The following is a 14,463-nucleotide window of genomic DNA, read 5'->3' as shown; positions in this document are numbered from 1 at the left end:
CAATCTCTGGGCCCTATCCCAGATCCCTTGGTAGTTCATGGAGGAGGAGGGGACACTGAACCCAAACTCCTGGCAGTTCCAGAAGGCTGTCAAGCACTTAACATTTGAAAGAAAGTGCTATCGCTTAGTAAGTAAAACTTCCAACCTTGGGAAATAAGAGCTTGTATTTCAGGATTCAGTCCATTTTGGTATAGATTAGCAACTTCTGGTTTAAAAAAAAAACGAAACAAGAATTATAATGTATGAGCATGCCCCCCAAAAAACCCTGTCTGAATCTTGAAGTTCAGCAATATCTTCTACTTTCACATTAGAAGTGGCTGAAATTTTTTTTCCAAGTTTTAAAGAGGGTTAATTTTTAATGCTTGCTATTTTTAAAACTTTTATTCTACACTTTTAAAAACCCACAATAATTCTCCCTTATATTAAGTTTGAAAAATGTGAAATATGACTTGTTAACCAAATGATTGTTGTAAGTTGAAGAGCTCCTGTATCGGGACTTTTAGGCATCTTTTAAATTGGTTACAAGCTGATTTTCCTTTTTTCAGGGGATACTATGAAAAAAGAGCTTCCTTTGCTTTGATTATTTAACATACCACAATAGAACTTGCTCTCAAAAAAAAAAAAAAATGTCTACATGCTTAATACATGTAAACATTCATTTTCGGATTCCAGTGCTAAGTCTCCCTAGATTCTAATTAAATGAGTTTTAAACAGCCTAAAAATATTCTGCAGTAAGTAAAGAAACGTGTCAGAAAGCAAATGAATCCATGCTAAGCACAGTCTCCTTGTCTTTAAGCACGTCCATATGGATCCCATTAGAGGTACACAGAGTACGCTTTTTTTGTAAACATTCATTGTTGGTGCACTGGGATAGAGAAGCCTTTTCTTTGCAACTAGAGTTTTAACTTTGTAAACCACTTTCCATTTAATAGCTATATTAAAATCACTCTGTGCTCTTCAGCATGGAAAACCTGGCATTACTCCATGCAATATAGCAAATTTTCCTTTTTATAAAATTATTACCTGAATACATGATTTTGCTTGTAGACAGAAATTATTTGGTCTGAATTTACATTTATAACCTACATTTAGGTCTTCGTTTTTGAACTAAAATACATTTTCTCTCCTATACAAGCACTTAATTATCAAGCTCAGTAAAGTAGTAACTGGGTGAAATTTTTTGGCCTCTGTTATACAGGAGGTCAGACTAGATCTAATGGTCCCTTCTGACCTTAAAGACCTATGAATCTTAGGAAGCGAGGTGAACAAATAAAAAATGAATAGACATAGTGCAAGACAGACTTCAAGAACATTTTAGAACTATGTTTCTTATCCAATTAAAAAAAGTGATTTCTCCTCTCAGAAACACATTAGATAGCCAGCTATGACACTGGTAATTGCCAGACACTAAAACTGAATTAGACAAACCAAAAGTTCTGGGACATGCCTGCATACATGTACTGCCTATTACTGCAAATCAGAATTATGGCTGGGAACCTGGGATCCAAAGGCAGCAGTTCTACCAGTGAGTTGGTACTAAGAGAAGGGCTATGTTAAGTTTATCACAAAAGGATGTTACTCTTACCATTCCTCACAGCTCAAATAAGTCAAACACCATTTGTTAGTTGATCATTAAGCTCATCCAGACAAATAATTTTTCATTCCCTACCTCAAAATAAATACATAAATAAAAAAGACAAGTGTAGTGGGTGAAGAATGACTACACAAGTTATAAAGAGGAAACTTTTTTTGGTCATTAACAGATCCCATAAACTGGTCTCTAGTATCAGTCTTCTTTTTTTATTCACTCCTCTCACCAGAGAGTTGTCAGCAAAAGTCACATGCATCAATCCTGGGGTATTTTTTGTTTTGTTTTGTTTTTTTAAATCCTAGAGAGCCCTGAAGTTGTTCTCTGCTTATTTATTGTACTACTGTAGCTCCAAGGAGCTCCACTCATGGGCCAGGACCCCATTGTGCTAGTGTCTAGTGTGCTAGTGTCTAGCACAATGGGGTCCTGGCCCATGAGTGGAGCTCCTTGCAGCTACAGTAGTACAATAAATAAATAAATTTATAGTCTAACCTAATTTATAAGTAGTGTCCCCCCCCCCCACCCTGCCCATCATTCTGCTGCACAACCAGCACCCTGATCACCTTTTGTGGCAGCATCCAGGAGGGAGGGGCAGAAACACATGCCAGCCGTTTTCCTTTGTCACAGGTGACATTCCTCTACACAGCATCACCAATTAGGACAGTTTTCCCTTTCTTTCTGATTGCTGCCTTTTATTGCATTTTTGATCATTGGTTGGGCTACTGAACTCACTTGGACTCTCTGCCAAGCCACAATTCTGTCAGAGTCAGCACTCCTACTATAGATATGAAGATTAATTAGCTGCACACACATTTTCCCCCTGCTCTTCCAACACGTAACATGCTGGTTTTCTTGATTCAACATGCCTTCATTTTTTCCCCCATATATTCTCCCTTTTGAAGGTCTCAATCTGCTTTCTCTCTCGTGATAATTGTTCCCTTTGGTCTCTCTCTGGCTTGTTTGCAAGACTTCAATTACCATTCAAGCCCTCCATATTCTCCTCCAGCATAGAAGCCACCTTATATTTTGTATACATTTTACCACCATTGTCGTCTTACATACACAGGAACACTACTTAATTCACACCAGCTTTCCCTCTACTGATTGTTATTTCATCCTTTAGTACAGTTATTGCATCTTGTATTAGGAAATCTCTGTGGTGGCGGCTATATCTGAACTTCTCATTGGAGAGAGTTTCCTTACATACTTTTCTCAGATAAATATTTCTGATTTTCTATCATTGAGGATATTCCCTGCCCTAGTTATTACTCAAGACTTGCTCATGCAACCACAAATCAGTGCCACTTAGGTTGCTCCATATTCCTTCACTCTTCCTGCCACCGTTCAGATCTTCACTTGCTGAACTTCTGAAGCACTGCACCCCGATCCCAAAACATGACTTCCAAAGTTGAAATTACATCAACTACTAGAAAACTTAATAAACTAACAATTCATAGAATCATAGAATATCAGGGTTGGAAGGGACCTCAGGAGGTCATCTCGTCCAACCCCCTGCTCAAAACAGGGCCAATCCCCAACTAAATCATCCCAGCCAGGGCTTTCTCAAGCCTGACCTTAAAAATATCTAAGGAAGGAGATTCCACCACCTCCTTAGGTAACGCATTCCAGTGTTTCACCACCCTCCTAGTGAAAAAGTTTTTCCTAATATCCAACCTAAACCTCCCCCACTGCAACTTGAGACCATTACTCCCTGTCCTGTCATCTGCTACCGCTGAGAACAGTCCAGATCCATCTTCTTTGGAACCCCCTTTCAGGTAGACGAAAGCAGCTATCAAATCCCCCCTCATTCTTCTCTTCCGCAGACGAAAGAATCCCAGTTCCCTCAGCCTCTCCTCATAAGTCATGCGTTCCAGTCCCCTAATCATTTTTGTTGCCCTCCACTGGACTCTTTCCAATTTTTCCACATCCTTCTTGTAGTGTGGGGCCCAAAACTGGACACAGTACTCCAGATGAGGCCTCACCAATGTCGAATAGAGGGGAACGATCACGTCCCTCGATCTGCTGGCAGTGCCCCTACGTATACATCCCAAAATGCCATTGGCCTTCTTGGCAACAACGGCACACTGTTGACTCATATCCAGCTTCTCGTCCATTGTAACCCCTAGGTCCTTTTCTGCAGAACTGCTGCCGAGCCATTCGGTCCCTAGTCTCTAGCGGTGCATTGGATTCTTCTGTCCTAAGTGCAGGACTCTGCACTTGTCCTTGTTGAACCTCATCAGATTTCTTTTGGCCCAGTCCTCCAATTTGTCTAGGTCCCTCTGTATCCTATCCCTACCCTCCAGCGTATCTACCTCTCCTCCCAGTTTAGTGTCATCTGCAAACCTGCTGAGGGTGCAATCCATACCATCCTCCAGATCATTTATGAAGATATTGAACAAAACCAGCCCCAGGACCGACCCTTGGGGCACTCCACTTGATACCGGCTGCCAACTAGACATGGAGCCATTGATCACTACCCGTTGAGCCTGACAATCTAGCCAACTTGCTATCCACCTTATAGTCCATTCATCCAGCCCATACTACTTTAACTTGCTGGCAAGAATACTGTGGGAGACCGTGTCAAAAGCTTTGCTAAAGTCAAGGAACAACACGTCCACTGCTTTCCCCTCATCCACAGAGAGCCAGTTATCTCGTCATAGAAGGCAATTAGATTAGTCAAGCATGACTTGCCCTTGGTGAATCCATGCTGACTGTTCCTGATCACTTTCCTCTCCTCTAAGTGCTTCAGAATTGATTCCTTGAGGACCTGCTCCATGATTTTTCCAGGGACTGAGGTGAGGCTGACTGGCCTGTAGTTCCCAGGATCCTCCTTCTTCTCTTTTTTAAAGACATTAGCCTTTTTCCAGTTGTCCGGGACTTCCCCGGATCACCATGAGTTTTCAAAGATAATGGCCAATGGCTCTGCGATCACATCCGCCAACTCCTTTAGCACTCTCGGATGCAGCGCATCCGGCCCCATGGACTTGTGCTCATCCAGCTTTTCTAAATAGTCCCGAACCACTTCTTTCTCCACAGAGGGCTGGTCACCTCCTCCCCATGCTCTGCTGCCCGGTGCAGTAGTCTGGGAGCTGACCTTGTTCATGAAGACAGAGGCAAAAAAAGCATTGAGTACATTAGCTTTTTCCACATCCTCTGTCACTAGGTTGCCTCCCTCATTCAGTAAGGGGCCAACACTTTCCTTGACTTTCTTCTTGTTGCTAAACATACCTGAAGAAACCCTTCTTGTTACTCTTAACATCTCTTGCTAGCTGCAACTCCAGATGGGATTTGGCCTTCCTGATTTCACTCCTGCGTCCCCGAGCAATACTTTTATACTCTTCCCTGGTCATTTGTCCAATCTTCCACTTCTTGTAAGTTTCTTTTTTGTGTTCAAGATCAGCAAGGATTTCACTGTTAAGCCAAGCTGGTCGCCTGCCATATTTACTATTCTTTCTACACATCAGGATGGTTTGTCCCTGTAACCTCAATAAAGATTCTTTAAAATACAGCCAGCTCTCCTGGACACCTTTCCCCCTCATGTTTTTCTCCCAGGGGATCCTGCCCATCAGTTCCCTGAGGGAGTCAAAGTCTGCTTTTCTGAAGTCCAGGGTCCGTATTCTGCTGCTCGCCTTTCTTCCCTGTGTCAGGATCCTGAACTCGACCATCTCATGGTCACTGCCTCCCAGGTTCCCATCCACTTTTGCTTCCCCCTACTAATTCTTCCTGGTTTGTGAGCAGCAGGTCAAGAAGAGCTCTGCCCCTAGTTGGTTCCTCCAACACTTGCACCAGGAAATTGTCCCCTACACTTTCCAAAAACTTCTTGGATTGTCTTTGCACCGCTGTATTGCTCTCCCAGGAGATATCAGAGTGATTGAAGTCTCCCATGAGAACCAGGGCCTGCAATCTAGTAACTTCTGTGAGTTGCCAGAAGAAAGCCTCATCCACTTCATCCTCCTGGTCCGGTGGTCTATAGCAGACTCCCACCACAACATCACCCTTGTTGCTCACACTTCTAAACTTAATCCAGAGACACTCAAGTTTTTCTGCAGTTTCATACTTGAGCTCTGAGCAATCATACTGCTCCCTTACATACCGTGCAACTCCCCCACCTTTTCTGCCCTGCCTGTCCTTCCTGAACAGTTTATATCCATCCATGACAGTCCTCCAGTCATGTGAGTTATCCCACCAAGTCTCTGTTATTCCAATCACATCATAATTCCTTGACTGTGCCAGGACTTCCAGTTCTCCCTGCTTGTTTCCCAGGCTTCTTGCATTTCTGTATAGGCACTTGAGATAACTCGCTGATTGTCCCTCTTTCTCAGTATGAGGCAGGAGCCCTGCCCTCTCGCGCGCTCCTGATTCCTCCCAGTATCCCACTTCCCCACTTACCTGAGGGCTTTGGTCTCCTACCCCCGGTGAACCTAGTTTAAAGCCCTCCTCACTAGGTTAGCCAGCCTGCTTGCGAAGATGCTTTTCCCGCTCTTCGTTAGGTGGAGCCCATCTCTGCCTAGCACTCCTCCTTCTTGGAACACCATCCCATGATCAAAGAATCCAAAGCCTTCTCTCCGACACCACCTGCGTAGCCATTCGTTAACTTCCACGATTCGACGGTCTCTACCCAGGCCTTTTCCTTCCACGGGAAGACCACTTGCGCCTCAAACTCCTTTATCCTTCTTCCCAGAGCCTCGTAGTCCACAGTGATCCGCTCAAGGTCATTCTTGGCAGCATCATTGGTGCCCACGTGGAGAAGCAGGAAGGGGTAGCGATCCGAGGGTTTGATGAGTCTCGGCAGTCTCTCCGTCACATCGTGACTCCTAGCTCCTGGCAAGCAGCAGACTTCTCCGTTTTCCCGGTTGGGGTGGCAGATAGATGACTCAGTCCCCCTGAGGAGAGAGTCCCCGACCACCACCACCCGCCTCCTTCTATTGGGAGCGGTGGTCGTGGAACCCCCAACCCTAGGACAGTGCATCTCATGCCTTCCAATCGGCAGAGTCTCCTTCTGTTCCTTCCCTCAGATGTATCATCCAGTCCACTCTCCGCATTAGTACCTGTGGAGAGAACATGAAAACAGTTACTTACCTGTATCTGCGTTGCTGGTACATGGACGCTCCCCTTTGTTCTTCTGGAGGTCACATGCTGCCAAATTTCTTCACCGTCCTCCTATCCCTGCTGCACAGCCTGCTCTACATCTTCAAACTTTGTGCCCGTAGAAGCATATCCTGACGTCTGTCCAGGAAATCTTCAGTTTCTCTTATGCAACGCAGGGTTGATACCTGTTGCTCCAGACCTTGAACCTTCTCTTCCAATATGGAGACTAGCTTGCACTTTGTACAGACAAAGTCGCTTCTGTCCTCTGGAAGAAAGACAAACATGGCACATCCAATGCAGGTCACAACAGCTGAACACCACCCATTCCATATTACCTTCCTTCTACAAGCTCACTCAGGAGTTGTAGTTACTCCTCAGAGAAGCCGGCCAGATGTAAGCCTCAGCAGGCTCTCCCCAGGCGAGCTCCCAGGCAAACTCCCTCTGTTAGCCACTCTGCTGTTTGCTGCTCAGCTGGTTCGCAGCATTTACTTTACAGAGAGAGTCTTCCCAGATCAATGAATGCCCTTCATTTTGAGAAAGTACAGTCCAGGGAACTAGTTTTCTCCCTCTTGTACATTTGTCTGGATATTACAGATAGGAAGTAGCTTCCAAACAATTCCTAGAAAGGGAAAAAACTTCACATCCTAAGCCACAAAACCCCATAGGAAATATAAAAATGGAAATTAGAATTAATGCTAATTTCCTTCCTTCCTTAATTTAAATTGAGGGAAGAAGATGGAATGACCAAATGCTGCACAACCCAAGGATAGAATGTCATTATTGTACCATTTGGTGAAGTAATTGCAAACTTCCAGTTGTCAAATGGCAAGTCTCCTTGTACGAAGCTCTAGATTTCACAGCCCAAGCCTTTGAGAAGCACCTTCTGAAATGCACTTTGATGTATCCATAAGCCTTACTAGATGTTCTACATGCTTGATATATATGAATTAGTCCATTCAGAGAGACTGAGCCCTTCAAGCATTTAAGATCCCCATGAACAAACAAGAAGATATCCAATTCTCTCCACTCAAGTGTAGAAAGACATTACAAGCTGATTCCAAATCCAAAGTGTGAAACTGTATGTTGGTTGTATACCAGTTAGAACCTGGAACAAACTTCCCAAGGAAAAACTCAGTATAGGCTTCCTTAACAGACAGAACTCCCAACACTCTCCCCTTGTGACATCATTTCTATAAGGAAGGGAAGGGAACAAAAATATGACAAAGCACCCTCTTGAAGATTACACAGAGGTATTTTGAAGATCTGCAGAACCAGGATGAAGTGCAGGAGTCCCACTGGAAGTCTCAACTATGTAATAGCTCTGAAAAAAAGATGTGGGAAGAGTACAAAAAAATCTTGAATAATAAACCAGAGGGTAGAAAAATTGAATCTTTAGATAAGAGGAAGTTACTGATCTGCAACTGAAGATTCTTCGAGATGTGTAGTCCCTATTTGTATTCCACTGTGGGCTACATGCATGCGCACTATACACCCAGAGCTGGAAAATTTGGAAGTAGGATCAATTGGTCCCCTTTAGGGTATGGAGGGACTCATCCATCTTTTGGCTGAATTGCTGCAATTCACCAGAAGAGAGGACCTCAATGGTATTCTGGGTCTCCCTAGGGAACCCTGATGCATGGAGCCATGACTCCGTGCACATAACGACGGCAGTAACCATAGCTCTAGAGGAGGTAATAGAGTTGTCAACCGCAGACTGGAGCATGGTCTTGGTTATCCCTTTGCCTTGATCTATCAGAGCTTAGAAAGGAGCTGTGTCCTGTTGCAGATGCCGGTCAGTAATCTTAGCAAACTTGGCATAGTTCAGGAAGTTGTATTTAGCTGTAGTGCCTGGTAATTGGCTACCCTGAACTGGAGGCTAAATGACAAAACTTTCTCCCCAACAGGTCCAGACATTTGCCCTCCTTATCCATAGGAGTAGACTGGGGATGTTGCTGTCCAGCCCTTTCAAAAGTGGCCTGAACCAGCAGTAGAGTTGGGAGCAGGTGAGAAAACAAAAATTCTACTGGTGGGCCTGTGAGAGTAGACACTCCCACACCAGAGTTCAACTTCGCAGCAGGAGGCATTCTCCTTGCTGAATCAGGCAGATGTAGAGGGAGGGTTCCCTGGCCTAGGTCTGATTGAGGCTTCATGGCCTTTTCCATGAGGTGTTTCCAGAGACAAAGTTCCGTCTCTTTTCAGGTACAGCCGGAGAACGATCAGCAGATATTGCACCTCATCACCATGTGGGCTTCCCCAAGCCAATACAGGCAGCACTGGTGGTCATCGCTGACTAAGAAGGATTGTGGGCAAGAAGCACAGAGTTTGAAGCCTGGAGTCCTGGGCATAGTCAGGTACCTGAACGCGATACAAGGGGATGGGTGGAGGGTGTCTCCCAAAGAGACAATCCAAACGCTAAACCAGGGGTCAACAACCTTTCAGAAGTGGTGTGCCGAGTCTTCATTTATTCACTCTAATTTAAGGTTTCGTGTGCCAGTAATACATTAACGTTTTTAGAAGGTCTCTTTCTACAAGTCTATAATATATAACTAAACTATTGTTGTATGTAAAAGTAAATAAGGTTTTTAAAATGTTTAAGCAGCTTCATTTAAAATTAAATTAAAATATAGAGCCCCCCGGACTGGTGGCCAGGACTCGGGCAGTGTGAGTGCCACTGAAAATCAGCTTGCATGCCGCCTTTGGCACGCGTGCCATAGGTTGCCTACCCCTGCACTAAACTACATAAGCTGTTAAAACTATTTACAAAGCAAAATCTAAACCTTATCTTGTAGGATGAAGACAAAGCTACTGACACTGTAGGTTCCAACCTAGAACATGCAGCAGTGAGAAGTAACTGGAGAAATTGTCAGTTCACCCTGCCCTTTATCCCCTCAGCCAAAAGTATGAGGAGAGCCAGGGCAAAGGCGCAGACCAACAAACTCTACTTTCAAATTGCTCTGGGCACATGCATAAACCCACAGTGGGATACAAAAGGAACCATTACTCAATGAAGAACTGAGGTTTAATCCCTTAGGCCTCACATAAGAAACTGAATCTGTGACAGGCCTCAGTCTACGTACTAGGTGACAAAGACCCCCACCCTGCAAATCCTTGTATGCTCCAACTGTAGGAAATCTCTGAGATTTTGAAATAGGATAGTTAGTTAGTTAACAGGAGCATCCATGTAACACTCAAATGTTATGACGTTTAAGGTGAATAAGGGGGTACTGATAAAAAGCTAGCTTTTGAAAAACTGGATGCTTCCTGGTTTTGCAGTTTCCATCTTTAAGAGCCTAGTGAATATTAGTCTGTGAAGCCAATATGCTGTAATTAGAATTACACATACTTTAGTCTTTTTTTCCAAGTCATTTCAGAGAATGTATATACCAGTACATACATAAAAAAAGTGAAGATGTCCATCTTCTATGTTCATGTATTCCACTAATTGAGAGCAAAATACTAGCCTGCTGTTTTAAGTTACAAATGAGTCTAGATGAGCAAGAAAGCCACAAAGAGACAAAAGATCAAACATGTCCTATTTTAGCTTTCCACTTCCCTGCTGGTAGCATTTGAAAATTAAGCCATTTGACCTTGACTCTTGTTTTGCCTGGCATCCATGTAAGCTGTGGTAGAGAGGTTCTGTTTCTCTAAGTATAAAAGGATTCCAGTGGCCCTGTGCTTCAGATTATTGCTGTATCCTTCCTTGGCAATTTATGTATGCCACCATCATCCAGTTGTTGTTCCTGTTTTGATACAAAAACGTTCCTGGGAATTTTGTGAAGCAGGGCTCAATAGCACTGCTGGTTGCTTCTGAGCAATATCAGATGTAAAAATAAGTTTCCAATGATTATTCAGAAAGACAAACTGAAGGATTTAGGTGCTGCATTGTTCTTTGGATTTGTGTGAGTATAAAACCAGGACAAGTATGATACACAAATGCTTGGAAACAATTATTTGAGCATATAATACAATAATTCTCCTGTCATTCTTTGAAGTGTCTTAAAAAGTCCTGGAACATTTTCTGTTCTGAATCTTATTTCTACCACAGATACAGAAAGAACAAAGTGACAAAGGTGAAGGGTCTAAATTCCAAAACCATTTCTTGAGTTATCCAAACTCCCACCATTATATCAAAATGAAACGCTTTTGAATGTGAGCTATTTTTTTGTTTTGTTTTGTTTTGTTTTAAAACAAGGTTTCATGGTAAGATGGCCCATCATGATCTCAGTGGCAACCTCATGAGATCTCACAACAAGGCACAATTCAAGGGAGACCACTGCTAAATTATCTAATGTATTACAAATGTCAACTTTATAACAAAATGTCAACAGTGGAACTGTTTTCTTGCATTTGTTAATTTAGTGAAATACAGCTAATGTGACATGAAATGCTTGGAAGACCTTGCTGCTGCCACTCTGTATACACTGAGCTTTAAAATTATGTAGTTCTAGTCTTCCTATGTTAAAGTATGTTTTGTAGTGTTACACAGCAACCTACTGTTTTGAAGTCAGAATTATTCCAAGCAGCAAGTCATCTGTAACCGTCAAGCAGTTTTCTTTCAATAAGCACTACTCACACACACGATATAAATTATCTTAGCAATCTATGAATCAATCTGTCATTATTATTGGTGCTTCTGATGTCAGGGAAAAGATGACCCTATGAGAACACGAATCCTACATTGAAAAGGCTTTTTCTGCAGGATAGGAAAACAAAATTTCACATTTTCAAAAGTATGTAAACAGAAAAGTTTTTTGCTTTAATATTTTTTTCTTGGCATCAATACTCTTATGGTTTAGATTTTAATTCAAATACAATAACGAAATGTTAATCAGATCTGAACTACACTCTTCAGACTATATATGGCAAGTAATTTATTGATGAATTCACTTAAACTACACTAGTCTGCCAGGGTAATTAAGCAGCAATACTAGGTATTTTTAGGTGAGCTATTTCTATGTAGATATAGGATACCTTGGGTAAGGAATTCCCAAGCTGGACACCCATGGTCTTTGGGAATACATATAAAAACACACACTAGAGTGAACTGGAGTGGGTGTGGCCTGCCCAGACTTTCAGTTCTGTTCTGAAGCAAATTGATTCTATGTGATTTACAAGATAGAATTGCTGCAGTTCTTCACATTAATCCATGACCTATCATGAGTGGTTCTCAAACTTTCCTCTAGAGAGATTTTTAAAAAAAGTTAGAAATATTACTGGCATAAAATTCAATATCCCATCCAACTCCACATCCTCTCCTCATCAAAAACCACCCTTGTTTCATAAAACTACAAGAGAACCATAAAATGTCCTGAATTAAAAGATTAAATTGTAAATCAAATACTGATCTTATGTGAATATATCAGCTGTTTTGATCATACATTTTCCTTTTGCAGTAGCGCTGAATGAAGAGCATAGCTGCAACATGTCTAGGCAGATGTGTTTGATTTAAGGTTACTGAATACTGCACCACACTCTTGGTACTCAAGTACCAGGCATATGGTTATTGAAGGTACACAGGAAACGCAAGTACAATATTGTAATTCAAACTCTGCAACCACCACCACCACCACCACCTCTCCCTTTTTAATCTACCTTATCTTTGTCCTCAACAACATCTGCCAGCACATCATCTGGGTCCAGGATCCCCCCATCTGTGTACTCGAGGTGGTGAATGTTCACCCAGTAAGCAGGGTCCTGCGGAACAACAAAAAAACAAGGTATTTTGTCAAACCAAACTTCAGCTTTTTAGCTCTATCAAGTCAATAAGATTTTTGTATTCCATTTTTACGTCTCTCTCCTTTAGTAAACATCTTTACTAAATATTCCATTTTACACAGACTAGTTCTGGTTGAAGAGTTCAAAGAAACATCTACTGATAAAAATTCACACTATTTGTATGTCAGTTTACTACCAGTGGAATAACATCCAATATGTATATCTGCATTAATTTACTGTACATTTTAATTCTTTACCAAATGTAAATGAGGTTAGATAGATTTTTATACATTACAAGAAAGAAATGTAAAGAAACCATGATATATCACTGTAAACCACTGTAATTTAAAGAAAATGTGCTGCCTGACAACTTGGGAAAAATTTATATAGTTTTGCAACACACACACACATACCGTACCCCATCTCACCTACACCATCCACCAAGAATTTTCTGCTTACAAAAGACTCTCCCTCAGAGACAACTAATAATGGGATTCACTGAGGCAAAATTGAGAAGACAATGTCTGTGAATGAGCAAGCTTACTCATGTAATTTGACATGGTGCAACAGGAACCAAGTTTCAGTCCTCTGAAGACAGCACCTTCCCCTCCACAACTTTAACAGAACACTACACAATGCTTCCCCTGAAGCCAATGGCACAATTATCAACTTGGGGGGAGGGATAGCTTAGTGGTTTGAGCATTGGCCTGCTAAACCCAGGGTTGTGAGCTCAATCCTTGAGGGTGCCATTTAGGGATCTGGGGCAAAAATTGGGGATTGGTCCTGCTTTGAGCAGGGGGTTGGACTAGATGATCTCCTGAGGTCCCTTCCAACCCTGAGATTCTATGAACTTCAATGGAAGAAGGTTTGGAATTGCTTACTAAAGAATTCCAAGTGTCATTCCTGAGGTTAAGCACTGAACCAGAGTTAATCATCAATAATGTTGGCAGACATAGTGCGGGCCTGGAACTCCTCTCTGTAGCAGGCTAAAAAAAGGACAAACCTGCTTAGTTAAAATATGCCATTCTACCCTTAAGTTACCCCACTGAATTTGAATAAAGTAGTTCATAATTAAATCCACATCTTAGAAGACTGGGCAATTTTAAATCCGTGGGGAAGTTAAAAGCAAAAGCAGCTCCTTTAAGGGTGGAACCATCACTGAGAGCTACCACCTATCAATAAGGTGCTAAACAGCAAAATCACAGGCTGAGAAAGAAGCAGTCCAGCCAGGGCTTCCCTTGTACCTCTGTAACCTCTTGGATGTTGGTAACGTCAGACTGAGGCCTGATCTACAGTGAAAATTTTGAAATATTGTGGGGGGAAATGCAAGCATGCGCAAGTGCCGTAGCAATACCAACCTAACTCCCAGTATAGCTGCAGATAGGTGGACAGAAGAATGCTTCTGTTGTCATGGTTACCATAGCTCAGGGAGGTAGTATCCCTACACTGAAGTAAAACCCCCTTCTGGGTTATGCCAGCATAGCTATGGTGCTCTAACTATCGTGGTTTAGTTCCTGTAGTGTAGACATGGCCTGACTTCCCAACTCTGGTCATCAGCTGATTGTTCCAACTTCCTCCCACCCTCTCAGGACCTATGTGCCCAACCTGACTCTTCTTGCCTTCCACACGCATCACCATTCTTCCTACCCTCTCTACTCCTTTCATTTTCCCCTCCTTTTTTGCTTCTATTAATTCTTCCCCTCCAGCCTTCCCTCTCCATCCCATTTCCTATACTCTTTAAATCTACCCCACTCCCCACCACACACACACACACACACTAATCACAAAACTGACAAAAGCTACAGGAGGGAAAAAAGAACCGCACTGAACTAACCAGAGGTTTGTCACCCACCATTCTGATTCTTCTGCAATGTAACCACTTCTCCCACCCTCTTGTCTCTATTACGTCTATTTAGATTTTAAGTTCTTTGAAGCAGGGAACATCTCCATAAGTTTGTATAATATCTAGCACAATGAAAACTCAATTTTGACTGGGGTGCTCTTATGATACTAGCAACAAAATAACACCCTGAAAATTAAGACTGTCCCTCACCATATTTATATAAAGTGAT

The 14,463-nt window shown here is 42.4% G+C and overlaps 1 protein-coding gene across 4 annotated transcripts in view; it reads right to left on the bottom strand.

Annotated features, from left to right (window-relative positions):
• PARD3B (par-3 family cell polarity regulator beta) overlaps window positions 1-14,463 on the bottom strand; it is a 616,262-nt gene that overhangs the window by 562,672 nt on the left and 39,127 nt on the right. For 3 of the 4 annotated variants that reach the window (XM_037913130.2, XM_037913131.2, XM_037913132.2), the window contains one exon: window positions 12,269-12,370. In XM_037913130.2, coding sequence (XP_037769058.1) covers window positions 12,269-12,370 — 102 coding nt within the window. Of the gene's footprint in view, window positions 1-12,268; window positions 12,371-14,463 lie in introns of those variants that run through there. The other variant, XM_043524854.1, reaches the window with a different exon arrangement.

Source organism: Chelonia mydas, chromosome 11 (genome assembly GCF_015237465.2).
Source record: "Chelonia mydas isolate rCheMyd1 chromosome 11, rCheMyd1.pri.v2, whole genome shotgun sequence".
In the NCBI taxonomy this organism is placed as follows: Eukaryota; Metazoa; Chordata; order Testudines; family Cheloniidae; genus Chelonia; species Chelonia mydas.
The sequence above is the reverse complement of the archived record's forward strand: the minus strand, read 5'-3'. Positions and strand labels throughout refer to the sequence as shown.